Source organism: Myotis myotis, unplaced genomic scaffold, assembly GCF_014108235.1.
Source record: "Myotis myotis isolate mMyoMyo1 unplaced genomic scaffold, mMyoMyo1.p scaffold_m19_p_6, whole genome shotgun sequence".
NCBI lineage: Eukaryota > Metazoa > Chordata > Mammalia > Chiroptera > Vespertilionidae > Myotis > Myotis myotis.
The window spans coordinates 93096303-93123668 of NW_023416368.1; the positions used below are offsets into that span (position 1 = coordinate 93096303).

Sequence of the window (27366 nt, forward strand, 5' to 3'; positions counted from 1 at the left end):
TTTTGCTTCTTCATATTTCAAATCTTTGACTTGATTCTTGGGATCCTCTTGTCTGCTGTTGGATCTCTGTATATTATTCTTTATTTCAGTCTGTGTATGCTTAATTTCTAATTGATCCTTTTCATATCCTTGAGGGTCTCACTATATTTCTTGGAGGTTTCTAGAGGATTCTTGAGTAACCTTATAGCCGTGGTTTTGAACTCTATATCCAGTAGTTTTCTTTCCTCCATTTCTCTCATTTGTGACCTGTTTCTTTGTCTCCGCATTTTGGCTGCTTCCCTGTGTTGATAGAGTGGCTTTGTGTGCTAGGTATCCCAGTGGCTCAGCCTCCCTAATTACCTGAGGTGGACACTCTTGGTGCACCCCTTTGTGGGTTGTGTGCACAGTCTTGTTGTAGTTAAGCCTTGATTGTTATTGGTGTCACTAGGAAGAATTGATCTCCAGGTCAATTGGCTGTGAGGACCAGTTGTGTCTACAATGGGAGAACTTCTGTGCTGGAGACACCCTTATGGGGCAGAACTTGCTTCAGTGGGGCTTTGGTGCTCACTGAATCTGACCCTGAGTGTGTCTCTTATGGATCTGAGGAGTTGTAATCTGGATGGTCTCACTCTGACCACTGGGTAGACTGGCTCTTGGATCTCCAAGGAGGTGCAAAGTCAGCCACTGCCTGAGGCCACCCAGAAGGAGCTACAGAGAGATCTGAAGATTCCTCCTCTTTGTGTGGGGTTTGGAGGTGCCCAGATGAGGCACAGCTGTGAAGTAATGCAGGCTGCTGATGAGCCTTAAGCCTTCTTTTGGAAGCTCCGGGGTTCTCTGACCCAGCTACAGTTTGACAGTTTTTTTTTTAGGTGGAGAAAGGCCAGGCCATTCGTATGCAAAAGCCTCTGCACACAGCTTGGGTGGGGTTGTAAATTGGGTGGGGCGGGGTCTCAGGGAATCACCAGGGTGGAGCAAATCACAATGGCTGCCAGTCTGCTCTGCCTTGGAGAGGTCCTGGGGTCTGTGTCCTGTGGCCACGTGCAGGAACAATGAATGCTGCAAGCACCTCTGTGAGAAAGCCGCCCTCACGTTCTGGTCTGATGCCAGACAGTACAGTTTCTCTCTGTATGAGTCTGGGTCCCCAAATTCTCACCCAAAACTGGAGTTCAGAGCAGTCGGGAGCCTGTATCTCCCTCTCGATTGATAAAGACAACAGCGTACCCAGCTGCTAGCCCCTTTTGGGTGTGCCTCCGTACCTCCACACTTCCACACCTTTGCACCTCCTACCAGACTCAATGTGCTTTTCTCTTTCCTTCTAGTTGTAGAATTTCCACTCAGCCAGCCTTCCTGTGGTTCTGGATGATATTCATTTTGTCTTTTAGTTGTAGTTTTAATGTGGTTGTGCGCAGCAGCAAGTTCAGGTGTTTACCTATGCCGCCATCTTGGTTGTCCTCTGGGCTCTTTTCTGCAGCCTTTTTCTTTAATAACTATTTTTAGTGGCAGTAATATTCAATCGTGAAAACCGTTATTTACACAGTTAGAATTTCCTGAAGACTTACCATGGTACCTGCACTATACCAAGCCTTTTACACACATTAGCTCATTTACCCTCATGACAACCTCATGATGTGGGTTTTATCTTCATTTTAAATGCAGTTCCAGGCAGTGGGGGTGGAATCTGTACCCGGGTTCTCTAGTCCAAGGCCTGTGCTCCTAACTTTTCCTGTGTACAGCTAGAGATGTTGTTCCAAGCCCCAGCCAGGCTGTTGTGCCAGCAGCCCCTGGGCCAAAGGCTACCCCTCCATACTTAGCTACTGGACCAGAGCTTGTGAAGAGCAGAGAAAGTGTTGAAAAGTGGCCATGCCACCCTCTGTTTCCTATCACCCACTCCTACACCCCTCCATGCTTCCTCCCCAGCTTCTATAAAGCCCTGCAGACCTGGAGAGGGAGCCTGGGCTGCCTGACTTCCCTGCCACTGTGGGAGGAGGCCCCATTTGGTATCAATCAGTAAACGCAAGCAGCTGCCCCATGCTTCAGGGTGAACAGACTTGGTGACAAAATGCTCTAAATCAATCATTGCCTGGTCTCTTGTCAAATATGCACCATTTCGTTACCTAGGGTGCTGATTTTCCTACATGGAGAAAACGCAAGTCATGGATATGGGTGTCCTCACAATGTGCTCACTATAAAGTGAGGCACTAGCCACACAGTAGAAAATCTAACCCCCCTCCCCCAATCCCCTCTAAGCCACTCACTCTCTCCATTACTGCCCTTGTCCCTTCCTTCCCATTTGCATGGCTACTCTCCCAGGCTGGGTCTCACCCCTCTCACTGGAGCTCTAGTGGCCACAAGGGCTCCACTCCTCTTATTCCTCAGTCCTTTCTGCTGCCGGCAGAGGGTTTCTCTAAAGCTGGGCTCTCATCAGTAAGCAGAGGTGGATGGAGATGATGGTTTCCCTTTCATAGAATGTATCCTACATTTGTACCCACTGTTCTCTCCTATTAGAGAGAGCACGGGGTGATGTCTGGTTTATCTTGCCCAACCCTCCTCATTCCCCCCTAAATCAGAAATAGAAGACTATCTTGGCCACACTGGGTCAGCAATTCATGTTTTAAACCGAATATGTAGATTAGGCATACCCATCTATTTCTTATGTTGAGTGTTTTTATTTTGTTTGCTTTGCTTTGCTTTGCTTTGCTTTGGTGGACTCTGCCAGACTTTATAGGCACCTGCTGTGGTATGGATTATGTGTGTATCCAAAATAAAAAAACTGCAATAAAACACACTGTCATCTATATGGACAGAGAATAGCCACACATGTGTACACACACACACACACACACACACACACACACACTCAATGCCATTTAATCAAGTGAACGTTGGAAGTAAAAATCAGAAGTCAAAACTGTTTAGTCAACACCAAACCATAAGGGAAAAGTGAGTTAATGTTTCAAGTGTTCAACTCAAGGTTGGACTGTAAGTTTTACTTAAACTGACTTCCCAACTGGCCAGTTGTTTTTGTACCCTATGGATTCAGCCTCATCTTGATTCTGCTTCTCCCCACCTCACCTCCTGGTGTTCTCTCTTTTCAGGCCTGGTGTGAGGCAAGTAAACCTCTATTAGCTACTGAGGTGCCCAAGACCAGCACCAAGATGGTCTCTGAGGGCCAACCAGATCATTAACTGCCATCATCAGTGTGAATTTACAACCTCTCACACCACATGGAGTGCGGGGGCTGTGAGGCCCTGCCAACCTCCTAGCTGACAGGGACACAGAGAAATGCTGGCAAGGCAAAAACAGAGTAAATTAAAAATACACTTCAATCTATAGGCTCTATTTATCTATGTCTTTCTTCAGTAACATAACATTAAGGTAAAAGGTCACATCCCCACTGAAATATAATTTATATTTACCTTTTATTAAATAATTATGGCATGGAATGAAGTTAAATATTACAGGAGGTAATCAAGGGGGAATTCAATAGAGAAAACTCAGACATGAGAATTTCGTCTTTGCTATACATAGAATGTCTTAATCCTCCACTGGGAGTCATTTGGGTTTGCTTAAGGAGTTTAATAATACACATTTCAACTGCCACAGAATCTAAATCCCATTTGGATCAGCCTTGGAAAAACTTTCATCAATACCTTGAGATTTCATAATATTTCTCCTGAGAGCCTGGATCTTATGTGTCATTTCTCATTTGATTGTGGGTATCAGATATAAGGTTACTTACATATCTTGGACCCAACAAATAGATGTAGACTATGAGCAATGTGTGAAGAGTTTCTTTTATAAGTAAATAGTACTTAACTAAAAATATCTACTGGGAACCACTCATTTAAAAATAATAGTAAAAGCTGGCTGGCGCTCAATATTAATTTTTCCAAAGGGTTGGTGAGATGTATAAATTCTATATGATATTTTTTTGTTTTCTTAAGAGGAGGCACAGATACCAGATAATGCTTATTCCAGCTTTTGCCTTCACTTCTGTTTCCCAAAAATATAGGGGACACTGGGAAACATGGGAAGGGGATTCATTGTTAGAGTCCTGGTCAACCCTGACAAAGACAGCATTTACACTGCAGGCAGGAGGTACTTATACCCTTGAGCAATAGGACTACTGATCATCAAGATGGCAACATCAAGCCCTGATGGAGTTCCTTTTCAGAAATTTGAGAGGAGACAACTAAGCTGATGGGGTAAGGGAAGATCTGAGTGCTCACTTGGCTGCCAATCTGGGATGTGGACCTAGGATTCAGTTGTCCTCACTAGTCAGCCTCCAGCTGGAGCCTAGGGTCATCGTGGAGTTTGTGGCTGGCCATCAAGAGACCCATAAAAGTCTAGAAAGATTGAGCCCAGATGTGTATATGTGCATATGTGCATTCATCTGCAGCAAAGGATCCTCACCCTTATCAGAAGTGCACAGTGCCCACTGTCTCCTGAGGACTGTAGCCCACAGAACTATGGGATCTCTCCAGTCCTACCCTAATTCACAGCCTTCTCTAAGAATTAAGAAAACAAAGGGGGGGGCTACTTAAAACAACTAAAATCTGTGACTGCCAGATAAGCACCAAATCAGAAGATAGACTTTGACATGCAAGCAGAGGAGAAAACCTGCATCAAGGAATACCTTTCCATGTGGTCAAAGATGGTCAGTCTGTGGTCAGGACTGGAAGGCGTAAAAAAACAACCTGCCTTGGGAGGAACTTAGATATGCACAGGTTAGCTCCTGCCCTCCTGCCACTTTAGGACTTTTGCTTTTCCCTCTCAGTGTCCTTGTCTTCAAGGGGCTTTGATCCTACAAATTGATTCCCTGACATCTGCCTTCTTTGTGCTATGAATTTGGTTCCCCTCTCCCCCCACTTCCTTCAAATTCCTCCTCCGGTCATCTACCTTCTGCCCCACTCTTCATGTGTCCAACATTCAAATGCTACATTCACCTGGCTGGTATGTCTCAGAAGTTGAGCATTGTTTGATTCATGGTTCGACTTCCAGTCAGGGCACATGCCCAGTAAGATACGTACAGGAGGCAGCTGATCAATGATTCTCTCTCATCATTGATGTTTCTATCTCTCTCTCTCTCCCTCTCCCTTCCTCTCTGAAATCAATAAATTTTTAAAGGCTACATTCAATTAACATTTTAATTTTCCCAAGTCATACTTTTTTTTTTTTTTATAGCATTTGATTGTGTGGTGGAGATAAAGGCAGCATGGCCTGGGCTCTGTCTTAGTTCCAGATCCTGACCTATGACCAGGCCAGGGAGACTTTACTTTATTTCTTTGCAAAGACAAAATTTTGGGCTAAATGGCCTCTAAAACCCCTTGTAAGTTGTTGCATCATGTGATTCCAAGACCATTATTTGCTTGATTCAGTGAAATTCTTCTTTGTGAAGTGGAGATGGGTGGGGTTGAGTCATTAAGCTGTTGAATGAAGTTGTCTATAGCCTTTGATACAATAAAATCTCTCCCTACATCCATTTGTTTCCAGGTAGCAAAAGTTCAGTGTCATCAATTAAAGAAAGAAAAGGACAAAGGTAATATAGGAACAAATGATTAAGAGGTGGGGCCTGCTTTGTGGGTACAGGACAGAGAACACGAGGTGAGAACAGCAGTGCACAAGTGAAAGATTAGACAGAAGCCTTTGATATTTAATTTTAAATGAAATATTAATTTAATATTTAATTATGCTTTGGTTTCTAGAAAAACTGCAGCAGCAAGACAGGTTGTTTGAAGAAGGGAGTAATATACATGGTTAAGGAGACAACTGTAAAAATTAAAGATAAATTTCAAGGGTAAATCTAAATGCCACAACAGAGCAGTTATGAATATGCTCGTGCGCTCTGTAATGTGTATTTAGAATATTATAACTGAGAACACCAGGCCATTAAGGGGCTGAGATGTCTCTAGTGAAACAGCAGCCCCTATTCTGGGGCCACCAACGGAGACATCATTCCTCAGACTCAGCTGACTGGCAGATCTGGATTTCACAAGAGCTGGCTCCAGTAAAACTACAGGCTATCAGGAGGGCCATTGACTCAACCTGTTTCCAGTGTGAACAGGGAACAATTGTACTCAGGCCAGATTTTGATGTCTGAATTGGGCATTTTTAACTAAAAATCAGATTCATATCTTAAATGGACTTTTTTCCAGGATAATGGTATAAGAAAAAGAAGTAATGTGAGGTGGATGAGCCATTAACATTTTCCATCAGCTTGCACATCTGTTTTGTGCAGCTTTATGAAAGGGGGACCCCACACCTCACGCCGAGCCTTGGAGATGAGGCTGTTCAGGGATTTGGGAAAAATCTAGGCCTCTCATTTCTCCTCCCAACTGTTGCCTGTTCTTGGACATTTTCTCTTTGAATAACACTTTCTCCCAATAATGAAAAGGGGGGAGGTAATCAAATGTATTTGTTTGTGCTAAAGTAAAAGATGAGAAGTCTTCTGTGGGAGGGGTTATTGAATTCTTTGGTTTCTCGGGCTATCTGGATTAGCCAGGGTGTTTGCCAACTTCTAAGTTCAACCACTCGCCTTGGAAAGCAGGCCCTCTGTGTGCACCTGGCCAGCTGGGCTGGTGGGTCTCCTCTGCTGCTTCATCCTCCCTTGAAAACTCACTTCCCCTTCACCCACCTCACATCCAAACTGGTCTTTTATGTCTCCTTCAAAACCCTGATTTCTAAGTACCACATAGGAGATATAGTCAATAATCCTATCAAATAAAGAGGGAATATGCTAATTGACTGCCCTGCCCTTAAAGATGGTGGTGCCCACAGACACAAGACGGCAGCACCCAGTCCCCTGAGCCCCGCCAGGGTGGCAGGTGTGCGGTAAGGCCAGGCCCGCCCCTAGGCCTGCCGCTCTACGTGCCTGCCTCTGGAGTCCCCCAGTCACCTCAGCCTCCCAGCCACCCAGGGCCGGCCCGAGGTGCAGGTAACCAGGGCTGGCCGAGGCTTATGCTGTTGGCAGTGGCAGCAGCAGAGGTGTGATGGGAGCGTCGCCTTCCCCTGTTTGCTGGGTCGCCTCCCGCCCCTGAGGGCTCCCGGACTATGAGAGGGGGCAGTCTGGGCTGAGGGACCCCCCTTCCAGTGCATGAATTTTCATGCACCAGGCCTCTAGTAGTGTAATAATTGTCTATGTTGTCAGATGAGTACTAGACTTATTTGATGGATCACTTCAAAAGATATAGAAACGTCTAACCACTAGGTTGTACACCTGAAATGAATATAATATTGTGCGTCAACTATGATTTAAAAATAAATTAAAAAACAAAACAAACAAAAATCTGATTTCTAACCTAAGATCCAGATATTAAGGGCACAGTGTGGCAGGGCTTTCAAATAAAATTCAGCCCTAGTTCATTTGGCTCAGTGGATAGAGTGTCCGCCTACCAACCAAAGAATCCCAGGCTCCATTCTGGTCAAGGGCAGGTACCTTGGTTGCAGTCTCCTCCCAAAACCAGCCTCTGGTCAGGGCATGTACAGGAGGCAACCAATCAACATGTTTCTCTCACATTGGTATTTCTGTCTTTCCCTCTCTCTTCCACTCTGTCTAAAAATCAATGGAAAAATATTCTTGGGTGTTGACTAACACAAACAAACAAAAACAAAACGAAAAGAATTCACCTTTTACAGAAAAGACATGCAAAAGGCCCCCTCGCCCCCCCCTCCGCCGTGATCAAACAGCAGTGAGGGAGGAAGCCACCTAGAACTTGCCTGAAACTGTGTTCCTCTGCCAATGACTCATAGTGGTGAATTCTGCTTCTATTTATATATACACACATATGCATTTCTATATAATTTCATCTCCTCATAAAATAAATATCTTCTTGTTTTAGGTTAGAACATTTAGGCAAAGAATATTTAAGTGATTTGCCAGAAAGTTGGGACTCAAATACAGGCCTCTGAATGGTGTCACTCACTGTTGTCTGCCCCAATGCTAAGTTCTCTCAAGTTTAATAGCAAAGTGAAATCTGTACTCTTTTGGCTTCTGCAACTTCAGTTATCCATGGAAAGGACAACTTCTAAGGAATGTAGAGCCCTTTATAGGCTCTCATTCTGCGATCTGAGCACCAGGGCAGCGTGAAGCATCCCTGAGCCCCTCAGCTCCTTCGCCAGGCCCGTCTCCTGTGCACTTCTTCAGAGCAGCGGCCAGGCAGCCAAGGCCATTGGCATTTGCAAGTAAAACTACCACATGAAGCCAAACACATGGCCTTGGCATAATTTCTTCTACTGTATGCATGGTATTGGAAGCAGCAAAGGTTAATGGTTAAGAATGCAATTTTGGAAAAAGACAGCTAGAACTGGACCTAGCTTGGTGACCTTAGGCAGTAGGAGTCTCATCTATAAAGTTAAGATACCAATAGAACCAGCATGATGGGGGAAAGGTGGTGATTACAAGGGCTCATAAGATAAGGCCTGGCCCTACATGCTCAAAAGATGACAGATGAGATTACTGAGTTACTGTCACCATTTTTGGCCTTCCTAGTTCTATCTAATGACAGGACTTATGGGAGACTTCTTAACCAGCAGTCAAATGTTTAGCCCAGATTCTGCAAAGAACCACAGGAACAACTGTGCCCATTGGCACACACATCCTCAGTGACCTGCCATCCGCTCATGCAGTACAACTTTGCGCAGGTTTCTGTGGACGGTGCATATTTCACCATTACAGACCAAAGCAACTCCATCTCCAAAGGCCATGCTCTACAGTCTCAAGACAGCCGAGAAGTCCCAGCCCAGCCAGTAACTGTGGCCCCATCAGGTGTCCCTATCAGGCTTATTTTCTGCACTGCCCATTCTCTGTGGAAGAATCTGTGAGGGGAGGAGAGAACCTCCTGCCCCTAAGCCCCAGTCAGAGGCAACTGGCCCTTTCCTGTTGAGCCATGTTCTCCCGTGGATCTCCAATTCTGCAGCAGCAAGCTTCACTTAGCACATCATGCTTGGAGGAAAACAGACCTGCAGTCACGTGTCTGAAGAAAATATGTTGTTTTTCAGAGCCCTGATGTTGTTTATGCTGTTCTTGGCAGCAACAACCATAGGGAGCTGATTACTGCATTTTGGCTAATTATACCTGGAAGTTACATCTAATTGGCTTGGGTTTATTATGGTGGTATGTCCTTAGATACAGGAACCACCAATGTTTGGACCATGGACTTAGGATGTCTGTGGTAAGGTTGGGGCTGAAGAAGAGGAGGTACTTCAGAGGCTCTTTACCCACCTCCTACTTTTTGAGTCTCCTAGGAAGTTCCACCTAAGACTAAATTCTATTGTGTTCACAGTACAATGACTCAGTCTCATCAGAACTGCCCCATGTTGCAGAGTACTCTACATGCCAGAACATCTCTACACCAGCCTGGTGAGCAGAATTCAGGTTTCCCGAACTCATTTCTTTGTTTAAAATACAGATTCTGGAGCCTCCCAGAAGAGTATGATTCGGTATATCTGGAATAGGGCCAAGCATGATTCTCAAGCTCAACCAAATTAAGGAAACACCTCTGGGTAATAGTTTGATTAGTATCAGAGCTTTGCAGAAGAAGAAAAAGAGGCTCAGAGAGGTGAGGGCACTTGACAAAAAACAAGCCATCAATGACCTGGCTGACATCTAAAAGCAGGTCTCTGGCTGAGTCCAATGTCTCCGCTTAGACCACCACACACACACCTCCGCCTGCTCACTCTGTTCCCGCTGCAGTGCTCCAGGCTTCAAGATTTTCTTTTCCTCTAGAATCCAGATTCTATTTCCCACTTCCCCACCAAAGCTGAGAATTTGCCTAGACCCATGGTTGTCTCCAATGCACTATTCTGTAGCTAAGCACTGGATGTGAGCCTGGGGGAGTTGATCTCCCAAGAGGCTCAGAATGTGGGGTCTCAGGGGGCCAGGCTGCCTGGAGCCCTGAGAGGCCTCTGTCTGTCACCTCCCAGGGAAGAGGCCATGGCTCTCCAGGTTTGCTGAGGTAGGCCTCAGCTCTGAGTAGAGCAGCCCCATCTTCAGTCAGCTGGGAAGTCACTGCCTATCCCGTCTCTGGACTAAGATTCCCAACAGGTTGTAAATTAGTTTTCCACATCATTGGGCAGGCAAGACAAGAGGCCACCAATCCATTTCCTGTGGAGTCTGAATCCCTTGATGGACAACATTAGCCACTTGTCTCCACCATCCTGTGTCTCATTTGGCCCAACAACCTCAAGGTGGAAGTTTTTAGAGACAGTGGCAGCCCCTCGAGCCATCCGGAACAGTGTATTTCTGTTTTCTTCCCTGATTGTGAGAGAGCATGTTATTGTCTCCCCACACTCCTCACCCCTAACTGCCCCTCAGGTCCTTCCTTCCCAAAGCAGTCTTCTGGAAGAAGCCCCACTGCTTCCCTGGCTAGAAACATGTTCTTTGTACCTAGAGAATCAAGTGCTGTGTCAGTATTTAAACATGTGTGACATTAATTTTCACATCATATTTTCTTCATTTAATTTTTTTTTACTTAATCCTCACCTGAGGATATTTGTCCATTGATTTGAGAGAGAGAGAGAGAGAGAGAGAGAGAGAGAGAGAGAGAGAGAGATATCAATTTTAGAGAGAAACATCAATTGATTGCCTCCCACCCATGCCCTGATCAGGGCCAGGAGTCGAACTTGCAAGACAGGTACATGCCCTTGACCAAGAATTGATCCCTGAGACCCTTCAGTGAACAGAACGGCACTCTAACAACTGAGAAACACTGGCCAGGGCTCTTCATTCAATTTTTAATTAAAATTAATTTTATTAGAAAATAATAAAATTATTCAACATGGGTTTGAACTGCACAGGTCCATTTACACACAGCTTTCTTTCTTTTTTTTTTTTCCAATAAATATAGTCAGCCCTCCATACTACTGGGTTTTGCATCTGCAGATTCAAACAACCATGCCTGGAAAACAGAATTTTTGATCCATGGCTGGGAATCGGTGGATGCAGAGGGTCAGCTGTATACATTGTTCTACATCATTCATATATATATATATATATATATATATATATATATATATATATATGCCTAAGCAATCATTATGACTGAACAACTGGAATGACCAGATGACCAGCTGGTAGCTATGATGCATATTGACCCGGACCTTGCTGCTGGGGCCCTGACAGCCCCGAATCTGGTTCACCTGCACCCTGGACCCAGACAGGAGGGAAGGGAGCCTGATTCTTTGTGGAATTGGCCATTGGTTAGTTTGCTGCTGGGGCCAACCTCCCACGGTCCCTCCCCACAGCCGGCCAACCCCCCAATCGGCCCTGCTGCGGGGGAGGGGGGGCACGGCCAGCCAACCTCTTGCAGTCCCTCCCTCCAACAGGCCAGCACCCCCCATCGGCCCTGATTGCCGGCCAGGCTGAGAGACCCCACCCGTGCATGAATTCGTGCACTGGGCCTCTAGTTTTCTATAAGAGGCTTGAGCATCCTGGAATTTTGGTGTCCATGGGGGTCCTGGAACCACAGGTACTGAGAGGTGACTAAAGTTTTGGGGAGTCAGAAGTTTTATGCAGATTTTCAACTGTGTTAGGGGTCTATGTCCCTAACTCCCACCTTATTCAAGGCTCAACTGTGTAAGTAAGCAAAATGGAAAAAAAATTAAATAATGCTAATACCCAAAGCCCATTACTGTTAACATCTTGGTATACAGGCTTCCATACTTTTCTTGGATTTTTTACACAACTATTTCTTCGTATATATAAGAATTGGACCATACTGTGTATACAGTTTTTAAGATTTTTTTAAACACACACACACACACACACACCTATATCATAGACATCTTTCATGTAACTAAACATTCATCCACAGCTTTACTTTTAATGTCCAAAAGTGTTTGAGTGAAATGATGGTCTATTATTTATTTAATAAGTCCCCTAATGAACACTAAGTATGCTTTCAATTTTTCACTACTATAATCTGGGCTTCAATAAACAGCCTTCAGGAAGACTCATTTGTTTCCTTAGTATATGTTCCTGAAAGTAGAACGTGGGGTCAAAGGGCACATACATTTTTAAGGTTCATGCCAAGGGGGTACTCTCCTGGAGTCATCTACCTCCCTGCAGCAGTGTTAGAAACTTTCCACTCTTAATTTTGCCAACCTGGGTATTTTTATTTGTTAAAAAAATATTTGCCAACTTGCTAGGGGAAAACTGTTATCATGTAGTTGCTTAATTTGCATTTATTTGATTATTAATGTGGTTGGGATATTTTAAAAATACGTTGTTGCTTAATTGTATTCCTTCCTGACATAACTCCTGATATTCTTTGCTAGCTTTTAATTTAAGGTATTTTTCTTTTTTTCCTTAATTTGTAAGATAGCTAACATTCACCCCTTTATCCACAATGCATACACAGCATAGTGGTTGAAAAATAGTAGACATAAAATAAACTTTTGCTGAACAAATGATTGAATCTTTTTATATGTAAGACCATATGCCATATGTAACAAATATGTTCCTTTTCTTTTGATTTAAAAATTTCTTTTTGTAATCACATATTTGTGCTTGATGGTTTCTGTACAAGATTGGCAGGGTTCAAGTTTATAACAATTGTTTGAAATGTCTACATTTTGTGTTAAAATTATTTAATTCACATATGTTTCGGTCATGATAATGAAATTAGGGATCTGTTTTTCAATGCTTGACCAGTTGGCCCAACACCAATTGTTGAACATTCCATCTTTTCCATGTGGACCTGAGATGGCTCCCCACCTATACAACAGGTACTTACGTATTTACACCATTCATATGTACACAAACTATTTATCTATCTATCTATCTATCTAAATCCTCACAGGAGGATGCTTTTATTGATTTTTAGAGAGAAAGAAAGGGAGGGAGGGAAGGAGAGAGAAAGAGAGAAGAAACATCAATATGAGAAAGAAACATTGATTGGTTGCCTCCTGCTCATGCCCTGAACCCAAAACCTAGTACGTACCCTGATAGGGAATCGAACTCACCACCTTTTAGTGTACAGGACAATGTTCCAACCAACTGACCCACCGGGCCAGGGCTGCAACCTATTTATTTTTAACTATCCTCTTCTGTTGTGTGACATTTCTATATGTTTTTGCAAAGTCCCGTATTCTTTTAATTACTGAAACTTAAAATTGGTTTTAATGTCTGGTAGGGCAAAGCCCTCTCATTTTTCAAAATGAGAGGTTCTATTTTAGCACCTCAATGAACTTTTGTAAAGTTTCCCCAAACATTTTGTGGGTACTTTGATTGGCATTGTGTTAAATTTATTCATTAATTGGCATCTTTACAATATTAAATCTCCCCACCACTCTGCCAGCTGGAAGGATTTTGTCCTTCCCCTGAACTCCCTTTAGCACTTTATACCTTTTTAAAAATCACTTTCTAAACTGTACCCACCCAATTTTTCAAATCTGAAACCTGAGAGTCTTCCCCTCCCCTCCCTTTCCCAACCTTTACCCTATCCAATCAATCATCAAGTCCCGTCAATGCTACCTCCTAAATTTCACCCGCTTCAGCTTGTCCCCACTACCAGCAAGCTCGTCCAAGCTGCCATCATTTCTGGCCGGGGCCACCACACTGGCCTCCAACTGACCTCCCTGAATCCTCCCTGACTTCCTAGCCATTCTCTACACTGTAGCCAGAATAATCTTTAAAAAGGCAAATCTAATCACAGATTCACAGCTTTAAAATACTCTAATGTCTCTCCGTGTTTTCATACAGATTGAAAACATCCTTAGTGTTCATTAGGGGTAGGACCAAACAAGCACCCCAAACCCTCCCTTCCAGCTTGAACCCAACCTCTCTTTAACTCATTCTTTCTGCCCTATTCATAGTGGCCATCAAATATATCTCATGTTCTTCTCTACCCCAGGACCTTTGCATGTACTGTTTCTGTGTTTGGACTGTTCTTAGCCTTCCCTATCATCTCAGTTCAAGAAGGTTCAACTTCCCTGGTATATATCCACAGCATGCTATACAACTTTTAATCCTCATAGCATCTGTAACTTCTCATTCATCAGTCTCCATTATGATAAAACTAATAGAAATAACAAGAATAATATGAATAATAAACACCTTTTGAATAATAAGATCTAGCTGCTCTCTATCCCGAATGCCTTCCATGCAGAGGTGTTCTAGAGCTGGCTTTTGAGGGCAGGTTGTTAAATTTTCAGGAATTTTGTGAGCTGGTTGATGTCATATTGGTAGCTTGAAATGAGCCATGGGGAGAGTATTTGCACCATGGAAACCAGCAAATGCTACAAACCAATTTCCCCCACCCTCACCTTGAACCTGGAGACCTAGTTGTTAAACTTTTACCAGCACACCACTGTTTCTATTATTTATCCTCACCACAGCTCTGATAGGTAAGTAGCCCATTTGATACATGAGAAACTAAGAGTTTATGTCACTTACCCAAGATTTGTGAACTATGTAGAGGCAAGCCAAGCTGTGCGTGCATGCGGTGTGACTCCAGAGCATGAGCAGTCCACCTTTACATCACCACATCGTGATGCTGAGGAAGCAAGAACCCTACTGGTCTGACTCATCTGCAGTATCCCCAGCACAGAGCACAGTGCTGAACCTAGTGCATGTGCTCAAGTGCTATTTATTTCATAAATAGTCATTAATGGCTCATTAGGAAAAGTGAGCTCTTTGTCAACACTATACGCTACGTAAAAGACCCCCCAGGCGGGATGGACAGACACCTGGGTCCGTGTTCTGACTCCACCTGTAACGTAATGGACGATTGTGGGCAAGTCACTTCTCCCTGAACCTCACTTTTCTCATCTGCAAAAGAGGGAGTTTCACCAGATGATCTTCAATGTCTCGTCATCTCTAGGATTCTTTGAATTTACATGTAGCATAACATCTATTATTTTCACAGTTATGTGGACTCCTCTTTTACCAGGCACTCTGTTTCCACAAACTCTTCTGCCTGGTAAGTTCCTACTTTGCTTTTGAAATATCACTGTATTGTCAGCTCCTCTGAACAGCCTTCAATGTTTCCCCAAAGTCAACTACTCCCTGCTCAGTGCTCCAACAACCCATTTTGCTTTTACATCTCTTATGGGACTCAACCCAATTATCATAATCTACAAGTACCTACCTGCCCTCCCCTTCTAGAACTGAGCTGTTAGAAACATACTTATATGATTTATTTTGTGTCTTGAGCATAATTTGGAGCTGATGTTTGTTCAACAAGTATATGGATTACACTGATACCTGGGTCCTACCTTCAGAGATTTGAATCTATTTGGTCCAGGGTCCAGCCTCGGCATCAGTGATTTGAGGTGAGGCAAGGATGAGAACCCCTGCTTTCAGAGGAAGTTAACACATGTATACATACACACACACACACATGCATGCACATGCACACATGCACACACATACACACATGTACACATACCACTTGGCTCCAGACATCCATAGACCCACTGAATATGGAGATTGTTTGTTACTTCAGAAGAGAGTTGAGGATTGTTTGCACCATGAATGGTATTAGTCTTACTCATCTCCTCTCAGGCCTGACCTGTCATCCATGCCAGGGAAAATAGAGGTGCCAGAGCTCAATATGTGGAAAGCATCCTGGAGTGACACCCATTTCTCACCAGAATTGAGGGACCGCACATGATCCTGGTATTCTCCTACCTCATCGACTACTTCTGCTTATTCTCCTTCACAGACTCCTCCTTATCATCCTGAGCCCTACATATTGGTGCTCCTGAGGCCCCATCTAGACTTCTTCCATCTTGTATTTACAACCCCTTCTGTGGCCATCTCCTCCAGCCCTCTTCCATCTACTCCTCATTGACATCTAAGCAGACATTGATACTCAGACCAGAATAGAGGCTGAGTCCAAATGAGAGAATAAACTATAAAATGATATTATTAGAAAGTCATAATATATCTGATGTATTTTCTTGGTTTATATATTTCTTTCTCTATACCCCTATTTTCTCTTTCAAAGTATAATATCCTGGTTTCAGTTTCTCCAGGTCTCCTTGGCTGCCATCCCTCCCCCCCAACTAAATCAGTCTTTATATCAACCACACTCATTTATCCTAAGATAGCACTTTTGAATTACTTTCCCTTGCATGGGAATCCTCAATGTCGTCTTATATCTTACCAAATCAAGTCTGAACTCCCAATCAAAGCTTTTTTTCCCAAAATTATGGTAGAATTTTTTATATGGGAAAATATAACAAAATTTATTATCTTAAACCATTTCTAAGTATATAATTTAATAGTGTTAAATACATTCACATTTTGTTGTGCAGCCAATCTTTAGAACTCTTTTCATCTTGCAAAACTGAAATTCTGTACCCATTAAACAACAACTCCCATTCTCCCTACCCTCATCCTCTAAAAACCATCATTCAACTTTCTGTCCCTATGAATTTGATTACTCTCTTGGTACTATACAGGGTTTTTAAGCTGTTTTGTGGTTTCCCTTCTTCCTGTGCGTAGGTCATTTAAACTAAGTTCTGGTCTAAAGTCTACCCAAATATATTGCCACCTGCTCACCTCACCCTCTGGGCCTTTGCACATGAGTTTCCTATAGCTGAAACATTTTTCCTTCTCTTTGCCTATCTAAACCCTCCCATCCTTACAAATGTCCATTTCTCCCTTAATATATCATACCACTAACTCTAGTCCACACTAAACCCTCTTTTCCTGGAACTCATATTCCATTCATTGAAAATACGATGCATTTTGAATATTCTAATTCTCTAGCAGTTCTGGGTAATGTACCATTGCCTCCTCCAAAAGTTCTAAACTCCCAGTATAGTAAGGACCATGTATTGTATGTCCCTGTACCTTACACCTAGAAAAGGTTGTAGATACAAGGTAGATTATTCAACAAATATTGAGATATATAATAGGTAACTTATACTTTCATACAATTTAAAACAATTTGAATCACTGCAGCATCAATGGGCAACTCCCTTGAATTCTTTTCAAGAAAATTAGTTAGCAGCATCGAACAGATTGTCAGACTATAGCAGGGAGGCCAGGGAGGGTTGGGGGTGGGGTAAGAGATCAACCAAAGGACTTGTATGCATGCATATAAGCATAACCAACGGACACAAGACACTGGGGCGTAGGGGAGGCTGGGGGAAGGTCAAAGGGGAAAAAAGGAGACATTTGTACTACTCTTTGTAATATTTTAAGCAACAAAACAAAATTTTTTTAAAAAGAAAATTAGTTATATCCAGCAACTTTGTCTATTTTTTTTGTCTGGTTGCTTGAATAAAGGTCTATCCTAGCAAGGTTCCAGCAGAGTTAAATGTATAAGGAGGTACCCCTGAGATGAGCTGCCGTGACCATCTCCCAGACTGTGCAGAAACTGCTTAAGCAGAATACAAATTTAGAATCAAGTCTATACTTTCCCATTCAATGCCTTTTACCCAGTCCAGTCTTCCCACACAAGCAGAAAGACCTAATAAATTTAGAATGATGAAAAAGTAGAGAGACTTGGAATTAGACCAAAGGTGAACCAGGGGCCAGTCCTCTTTGGAATCATTTTCTCACTCACCTGTGTAAATGAACCTTCCTGGAGCTCCTTTGCAGAACTGCTTGGATTTATAAGATAAAGTCACTTCCACCACTCCAGGGATGTGTCGAGGAGGAGTCTGAACTCTGATGGCATGAGGAGTGATTAGCTGAGGAATGAACAGGCATGAAAATGAAACACCTATTATAGAAGTTATCACCAAGGATACTGAGAACATGAGAATCTCCCACGACTACTCCCACCAGGGCAAACTGGTATAGTCACAGCACCCCAAACACTCTGAATACCTTGTCCCTGTCTCTCACATTTTTCTCTCACACCCTGGAATTTTCTCTCAACCTACCCTGTCTAGATCCTCTCCTTCCTACTAGCCCAGCTCAAATCTCTCCCACCTCTTGTGCCCACCCCACCCCCATCCCTGTAATCATACTCTCCCCCTAATTCCTATGCTACTATGACCTCACATAATGATTTGGCAACTTCCACATCCAACTTAACATCAGTAGTTATCTTCCTGTAACATGTCTTGTTGGTTTTCCCATTATGAAAGTAGAACATATCCACTTTAGAAAATTTAGAAATTACAGAAAAATATAAGGAAAAATATTAACATTGCATAACCTGAGACAACTGTTGTTAATCTTTGGTGGTGTATTTCCAGTACTTTTCTATGGATGGATGTTACGTAATTAGACCTTTACATCCTCAGACAATGTTGTCCTGACTTTTTATTCCACTTAGCATCACAGCATAAACATGCACCCTTCTCCTGGTCATTAGAATTTTTTCAAAACACAATTTTTTAAAATACATTTTTATTGATTTTAGAGAGGAAGGGAGAGGGAGAGAGAGATAGAAACATCAATGATGAGAGAGGATCATTGATTGGCTGCCTCTTGCACGCCTCCTACTGTGGATTGAGCCCGCAACCCAGGCATGTGCCCTTGACCAGAATCAGATCCAGTACCCTTCAGTCCATAGGCCAACTCTCTCTATCCACTGAGCCAAACTGGCTAGGGCAAAAAAAAAAACAAAAACCCACATTTTTTAAATAATATTCCATCATTTATTTACCCAATATGACTATTCTTATTTTTTCAAAATTTTAAATAATACTGCAATGAATATTTATATTTTTAAGTTATCCACGCCTGCAATAAATTGTGGTTTACATGTGGCTAATCTTTGGTACCTAATAGTGTGCATTCATGCTGCTGATACTACAGGAATTACTAGTTTCAAACCCAGAGCAAAACAATCTTTGGGCCAAAGAAAATCAGGAAAGCAAGTTGCCCCTGCCTACCTCGCTCCATACAAGCATAGTCCCAAACACCACTTGGAGGCCATCAAAGAAGTTGTCCCCAATGATGATGACCATGGCTCCTCCTGTGGTCCAGCCTTCACTTGGGCTAATGGCTTTGATGCAGGGGGTAGCTAAAAAGATAGAAAAGAAAAGTCAGGTCTGCCCTTTGGTGGCTGAAGTTTGGAGTTTGGGGAACTGACTGCTCTTAAAGGCTGTTGATCATTCCAAGAAGTTCAAGTTGAGCTCTGCTGACTTGCCATCATTCCTTAATTGGTTGTTGGTTTTCACCAGGTCATTAAAGCCTAATGATTTGACCACTACGTATGAAAACATGGAACACTTAGCTAATTGTGCAAAGGGTGTTTTTAGAACTTGTTCTTCCCCCCCATATTTTTATAAGTTGACCACACTGGAAACGTGTAAATCCCTTTTCTCTCTCCACCTCCTCTGCACTAAGATGTCAAGATTTACAAGGCCTGCTAATGTGCCAGAGAGAGAAGGAGAAAGTAAAATCTGTCATAGGTGAAGGCATTTTCTGCTCTATCAAGAGACAATTTCTAATCACTTTCCTAACTTTGTAGGAAGGATTTCCCCCCTTCTTCCATATGTTTGAGGCCTCTGGACTTTACATCCCAACAGGAACCCAATATGGTTTTCAGGCCATAACTAAAGTCAATCCATCACTCCATTTCCAAAGCTGACAGGGTCAAAGGTGGGAGAGAACTTTGGCAGGATTCCAAAAACATGAGCCCCCTTTGAACAGCCAGTCAATCACATCCAATCAGTCAAAAGAAACTGGATGGGTTCCTAGTTCTGAACCCTGGGGTTTTCGTCTCCCCTTCAGTGCCCACTGTGGGAGAATTAACACCACTCCAAATTCTTTAGTGATTCAATCATTTTCTTTCAGTTCATTAATTCCTATTTTAAATGATACAAGACACATTTTAAAGGCTGAGTTGGGGGTGGGGGGCTGGTGAGCAGTATACAGCCAAGCATCACACTAAAATAGTCCCTAATTTCACTATTCATGTAGTACATAACCTCCTACTCCAGGGAGTGGGGAGTGGGCAAGGAAAGAGAAGAACTCAGATGGGCTTTACTTAGGTTTGTCAGTTATCTTCCTCAATATACTTAAATTTTTCAGACAAGTTGAAGTTTAACAGTTACCTGTATTTCTAATTACTTTAATGCACTTGGAAATCTACCCAGAGCAGACCATGATTTCTTCTAGTCCAAGCAAACAAAAATCAATTAGTGTCAGTTTCATTCTGCACATTGTTTTGTTTTGCCCACAATCTGTTTAAGGGCACATCTGACACTTATTCATACATGTCTGGCACTATAATGTTCCTGTTTAACTAAGATGTCATAGGCCTACATTTGCCTGAAATACCTGCCTAGCAAAAAGAAAAACACAACTGAATGGAACAGACTGAGGCATGGGGTCTTTAAATATCGCGGGGAGATGTGGGGGGTTATAACGGAGTATGCGGGAGTCAGTGTTTACAACTTCACTTTAAAACCCACATGGTCTTTGTGTACTTTCTCCACTCCTACTCAGAAGCATAAATTTGAAATTCAAACAAGGAAATTGTGGAGAACTTAAATTTGTCTGCCATTCTCGCCCTGCCCGCAGACAGCCCTACCTTCCGAAGGGTCCAGTCTTCTCGCTCTCCGCCCATGCTTCGAGTTGTTATGAACAAACATGTTGTCAGAAACAGCCAACACATGTCCATCCACATTCACTGTTGTTGATAACACAACCTGCATATTTAAAGTAAAAAAAAAAAAAGGAGGGTGGACTTAGTTTCATATAAAGTAGTAAATGTACCAGAATTCTGTTTGCCAGATTTCCATATAGCTGACAAGAAATGGAACAAAATTTGGGGACAGGGCCATGCTCTTGACATTTCACCTCCTCTTATAATTATGGGAAGAGCTTCATGGAAAAAGAGACTGCCCTTCGCCCATGTGCTATCACAAATTTGTGTTCAGACTATGCCCAGATGATGAAATGGGGAAATTGGGCTTGTGCCTGCTGCTTCTAGAAATGTAGTTCTCTAGCAAAGGACCTGGACACTCATTCCCAGCTGACTGTTGCAACAAGGCACTGACTGTGTGTGATCAGGAGGCTAAGAACTGAGCACCAGCTGGGAGGTCATTTCTCCCAGAACAGGAATGGGTCCTTGCACCTCTGACATGTGCTAGCGTAAGGCTGGCATGGAGATGCTACTGATGACTTGTTTGTGGTGTCCCTGCCCACTAGAGAGCAGTGGCAGAGATGCTCAGGCTTTAGGCAAGAAGGTCAGGTTGCTGGAATTCAGTGTTGAGAATGTAGAGCATTCAGTATCTAACCAGAGGAAAGGGAAGAGTTGGGTATGGAAGAGTGAAAGAGCATGGATTTGCAGTCAGATGAAACTGAACTCAAATCCCACGCCTGTCGCTTCCTAACTTATAACCTTGGACAAATCACCACCCTTTACGAATATCCATTTTTCTTATCTGTAAAACATAAACAATGCCTATCTCTCAAGGGCTGAATGAGACAAAATAAGGATAAATACATGTAAAGCTTTCAGTGTGGGGCCTCAATGAGTTCCCCTCCTAATAGCCTCACCTCTGCCTTGTTTGATTAGTTAATAGGACAGACAACATTACTCACTGAGCTTCTCCCATAGTCTACCAGTGGTTCCCAACCTGTGGGTTGCAAACAATGAAAATACATCCTGCATATCAGATATTTACATTACGATTCAGAACAGTAGCAAAATTATAGTTGTGAAGTAGCAATGAAAATAATTTTATGGTTGGGGGGTCACCACAACATGAGGAACTGTGTTAAAGGGTCACGGCATTAGGAAGGTTGAGAACCACTGGTATGGTCTGGGGGAGGCTCTAGAAAGGGGAACACAGGGGCTAGAGACCAAAAGTTACCAGTCATGACCCCGCTCTCAAAGACCTTATGTTCAAGCTGGAGATACATGGCTAACATAAAGCAAGTAGCACAAGGAATGAGATTCCATTGAATTCTATGTGTGAGCTGCAGATCAGGAGTGTCCAAGAAGTTCAAAGAGGCAGAGATTAGACAAGGCCAGAGTAGAAGGGAAAGTGTAGCAGAATAGAGCGGACTCGAACGTACCTACCACCAACATGCTTGATCCAGGAAGATGAACTATCCTAGATATGAGTCTACTTGTCAGTTATGCATGGAAATTTTTTTAAGAAAACAACTTATTATATACATATTCATGCATGTGTATTCACTTTTTTAACCCTCACCTGAGGATACGTTTTTATTGCTCTTTACAGAGAGAGGGAGAGGGAGAGGGAGAGGGAGAGGGAGAGGGAGAGGGAGAGGGAGAGATGAGAGTAACATTGATTAGTTGCCTCCCATACACACCCTGACCAGGGATCAAACCTCAACCCAGGTATGTGCCTTGAGTGGGAATTGAACCTGCAACCCTTTTGGTATACAGGACAATGCTCCCAACTGAGCCACCCGGCCAGGGCATACATGCATACATATAGACTTTTCAAGGAAGGGCAATGAATAGGTACATAATGACGAGCTGTACTTGAAAATGACTCTTCCTGTCTACTCCCAACTTAAATTTTTTTATATTCTTCTTTAATTTTTTCTGCCACCCCTTCCTAACTTATTAAGTGAAGGGGGAAAAAACCTTGACCCTACCTTAGCTCCTCATATGAAATAAGATTCATTAAATGTCACTTAAATTTTTTTTTAAATATATTTTATTGATTTTTTACAGAGAGGAAGGGAGAGAGATAGAGAGTCAGAAACATCGATGAGAGAGAAACATCAATCAGCTGCCTCCTGCACATCTCCTACTGGGGATGTGCCCACAACCCAGGTACATGCCCTTGACCGGAATCAAACCTGGGACCTTTCAGTCCGCAAGCCGACGCTCTATCCACTGAGCCAAACCGGTTTTGGCAAAATTTTTTACTATGAATAATTTCAAGTAAACAAAATAAACAGAATAGTATAATGAATTTCCATTTTTAGGTGAAATTTACAGGCATTGAAATGCACAAATCTTAGCTGCACAATTTTGACAAATTGATACATTCAGGTAAGCCTCACCATATCACGATTTAGAATATTTCCATTACCCTACAAAGTTATCTTAGTCAATCCTACTTCCTGAGGCAACACTCTTCTGATTTTTTTTTTTTTACCTTGCAAAGTTTTAGATGGTATCCTTTAAATCTTTTAATGTATACTTTAATATAATGGAGGCTTGGGAAAACCCCTAAAACCATGAGTCCACAGAATATCTCACATAGCCTGGTGCCATAGGCCTGACTGTAGCACACAGGAAATCATAGTTGGACATGAGTGGGCTTCAATTATTCAACCCAAAGGTATTCATTGAACTCCTGCTACGTCTATGGTATTGTCATGCCAGATTCTAGGATTTTAACCAATGATCTGACTAGTATAAAACACAGCATAATATTTCTCCAGTTGCCATTCAGAAAATTATTATCAATATAATTGCTCACAATTGAGGGATACAGCCTGTCTAGCTCTGGGTCTGTTTTCAATTGTGTTCATGTTAACCTGTTAAAAGTCTGGAGGAAGTCCTTCCAGAAAGTTCCTATCATGTAGCGGCCACCATAAGAGGGAGACATCCATCACTCTGGGTAAATGTGCGAGTCATAAGCCCTTGTCAGGGCCATCTCAGCAGAGCACGGGATGGCATCAGAGTCAAAGGAAGAGGGAGGCTGTCTCCTGGCCATGGGGTTAAGAGGAACATGAAGTTGAAAGCATTTACCCCTGAAAATAATAGAAGTGGAGAAAAAAGAGGAATCAGGCCTCTTTGGTAAATTGTGTGTGTGAATGAATTTTCAAAGACATAGCTGTCATCTCTTGGGGAAAAAAATGAGAGGGTGCTTCAGGCTTTAATTGTCAATGAGCTGTACTCAGCACAGTGAGGGGAACCCGCCTGCCTGGGGCCTACATGGATATAAAGAGCATTCTCTTTGAGACAACTTTAATTCATTCCACAAGCTTCTTGTCATACTGTGCTTTAGTGCTCCTCATGCATTCCTGCCACAAAATATGGGGTTTTCTCAAGCCAGCTGATTTCATCATTGTCCATTCGGGTGGAGTGAGAGTCAGTTCCAAAGTGAACATTTCCCAAATGACATACCCTGATGGTTCAGATGCACTTCATTATTTTCTATTAACAATGGAAATAAATTTTAATCTCTTGCTGGCTAGCGCTGGCCTCTCATGACAGCAAGGGAATTAACCTGAATTATTTCAGTGTCTGCAAAATTTATTACAAGATTTTAAATTATGTCCAAATGTATGTGCATGTATATATATAGATATGAGAAAAGTTCCCGTTTTTAATATTCCAAATATCTTAGACTCTCAAGTATCTAGAAGAGCTTGCCAATTAAACCAAATTTGCAAAGTGGAAAGGATTTAATTCACAAACTCCACCATGTGAAACCAGACAAGTTTGGTTGTTGTTCTTGTATGTGGAGATACACACAAACGTGGACTTTTACATTCATGCACTCTACTTCTGGAAGAATGAAGGACATTATGGAGGTGAAGATACATTTGGTATATTCAAAGCTCCAAATTTAACTTCCTTCACTGTTTTCTGATTAATGATGACAACACTGATATTATTCTCTTTGGAGAAGTTAAAGTTTCTGAATGTTTGAAGACTAAAGGAAGTGGAAAGTGCATTCCAGCCTCGGCTCACTCCCAGGCCTTCCCCTTCCACAAGCCAACTTCTTTCCCTAGTGAGTATTTCCTGGGTCACGAAGGCTGACCTTTTCCATCTGGAATCAATCAGTCAACCCCTGACAACTTCCTGAAACACCTCACTCCATTTCCTGTTCTCTCCCCCTTCTCTCTTTTCCCCTGGTTTGCTTCACTCTTGAAAACTGCAGGCCACAGCAGCTTAATGTTAGAGGGTCAGACACAGTTAGACTCCAAAACACTACACAAGGACACCTTTGACCTTCAAAAATCTTTACATCTTAGCTAAACAAATCAAGGTCAACATTTCTTACCATTACCTTGTTAACTATTTGTAGGCATCTTTGCCAACGATCTCCTGATCATATAACCATCAATACCACTTGTTCTCCTAGGATCATAAGCTGGTCTGTTTTAAGAAGTAGCCAGCAAATTTAGTATTGACAAGGGGTGCCATGTGGAGGTACCTGAAACTAATAATCACCAGTCTTATAACAAACATATGGAGAGTATTCCAAACAAAAGAACTTCTATGCCTCATCAGTGTCTCCTATCACCTAAACCTGATACCTAGTATTTTCTAAAGCTGTCAGGCTCTCTTGGCACCACCATTCTGCTGGCACAGCCTGAAATGATGCCAATTAGGAATACAGATGTCCATAATTTGTGTGGATGGACCCCCGGTTTTTGCTACTGACACTGGTGACAGCTTTCATTTGTTTCTCGTAGTTGGTGTGTCTGTATTTCAGCTCAAAGCTCCAATAGCAAAGCCTGAAGAGCTGAAAATGATGCCACTGTATTTTATAGCTCTCTTCAACTGAGACGTTGCAATTCAACACAAAAGCAACAATCAATTATATTCATGCAAAATATTATTTCTGATGTGGTAACTTTAAGCCAAGGCTCCAAGAAAGAGAAGTAGGGATCAATTGGATTGCTTGCCTTTTCTTTAAGTGAAAGCAGTTTTTCACTTTTTGCAATTCCTTATTTTGCTTAATGAGTTCTCTAATTTTTGGTGAGGCCAGTGCAATACACAGACTAGCTTGAGAGTGACAGTGTAGGTTCTATTTTGAATCATGAAATTAAATGGCAGTTTTAGCTGGTTATACAGAAACAGGAACATGAAAAGTTTGTATCTCCCTTTGAAAAACAGCAGGAAGTCTGAAGAACAAAATCTATGATTGATTGTGTTAGCAATTTGCTACAAGTACTCAAGAAAACTGATTGGCTTTCTTAAATTATATTTTTTCTTCTCATTACCTCGAAGTACTCCCATATCCCTCACTCTAATAATTTATACAAGGCAGAAGCTGAGTGGTAAAGAGCTCTTTCCTGCCTGTAAAGGGCCTCAGTGGGAGTTATCCTTTAGGTGGGCACATCGGCTAATCTGCCCGTACAACTAATTTTCCAGTAGAGGAACTGTTTCTTTAATATCAGCATGTGGCACAGGTACTTTTACCAAAATGACTTATTCCCACCTTTTGGGTTAATATTTTATATAAAATTAGCCCAAAGCGTGATCTTTGGCTTTTTGGAACATCACACTTTTGGTTTTTTAATATCGATCTTTCTCAAAGCTCTCTAATTCGGTAAAGGACAAAAGTCAAAGGGATGACCAGCTTGGATCCTCCTCCCAGCCAGCTTTTCTCAGCTCATACTCAGTTGTTCCTACAAAGAGCCTAAGTCTCACACAGGAGGGTAACAGAAATAGACAAATCACAATGAAGGTGGGGTGGAATGACTAAATGGTCTGTTTTTTTGTTGTTGTTGTTTTGTTTTTTTTAAACAGACGAGAATCCCAGCATCTATAGTTGCTGGAGAATAATTACCTTGGTTAGAAACCTCCCTGTGTGGACCAGAGTGCTTGCTTTGAAAATCACACCAAATTCTACAATTAGACACATTTCCCCTCCATTTCAATGAGGGTCATGCACCTCCTAGCAGAATGTGGCCTTTGGTCGTTGAATCTCGGTACAGCTACAATGCATAGCATTTATAACACACTCACCGTGGAGACTGATGCCTACTTGCAAACACATGCTCACCGAGCTAAATAAAATGGTCTTGAAAATTCCTGTTACTTAGCCAAGTATGGAAAAAAATTCTTTATGACATTTTACATCTGGAAATGGAATTAAATTCATGATGTGCATTTCCCTTATAACTGTTCAGTTGCTATATATGTTATTTCAGCTTTCCCAAAGCATAACTATTATGTAGGATTTTATTTTCCACCTGTAGAAGGAGGAAAGAGACATAGAGACCATTAAAAGGACAGAGAAAATCAAGATAGACTTCTGGTTGTGGGGGGCAACCAACTTTGGAGTCCATATCGTGAGAAGAAATACTCCGTTCATGTCTTTATGCACTGGCTAATTCTCACATCGACAAGGGGACTCTGATGAAGCAATCTGTGTAAGCCTACACTAATTCAGTCCAGGCTAACAACAAACAACTTGGCTACTGCAAACTGTGTTTCTCCTTACCACCTTATTCTTGGCACACATCATAGTTTCCAACCAGATTTACAGCCCAGATTCTCCTTTGTTACTGGACGCCAGAGTCTCCAGAATTGCCTCTAAACACCGACACCACAAGTATGGATTTTGTCATCTTTTTTAAAAGGAATTCCCAGAATTCTTAGCACATCACTGTTGTTTCATAACTCCTAAGGCTAAATTGTCTGTTCACTTAACTATCAAGTACCAAAGGAGAGAACACAAGGTTGACTGCTGCTGAGACAGATGCAGGGCATTCTGGGCTTGCTCACACCGAAGGAGGGGGACTGTGGCATGAATGACATAACTCCTGAGAAGATCCTTTCCCAAGTAGCCAGGCAGTGC

The 27366-nt window shown here is 42.4% G+C and overlaps 1 protein-coding gene across 1 annotated transcript in view; it reads right to left on the minus strand.

The window, feature by feature from the left end:
- EBF2 (EBF transcription factor 2) overlaps positions 1–27366 on the minus strand; it is a 198472-nt gene that overhangs the window by 27243 nt on the left and 143863 nt on the right. The window contains exons 8-10 of the mRNA XM_036315220.1: positions 20424–20541; positions 18778–18908; positions 17496–17622 (exon numbers count right to left, since the gene is read on the minus strand). Of these exons, the coding sequence (XP_036171113.1) occupies positions 17496–17622; positions 18778–18908; positions 20424–20541 (376 nt within the window). The remainder of the gene's footprint in view (positions 1–17495; positions 17623–18777; positions 18909–20423; positions 20542–27366) is intronic.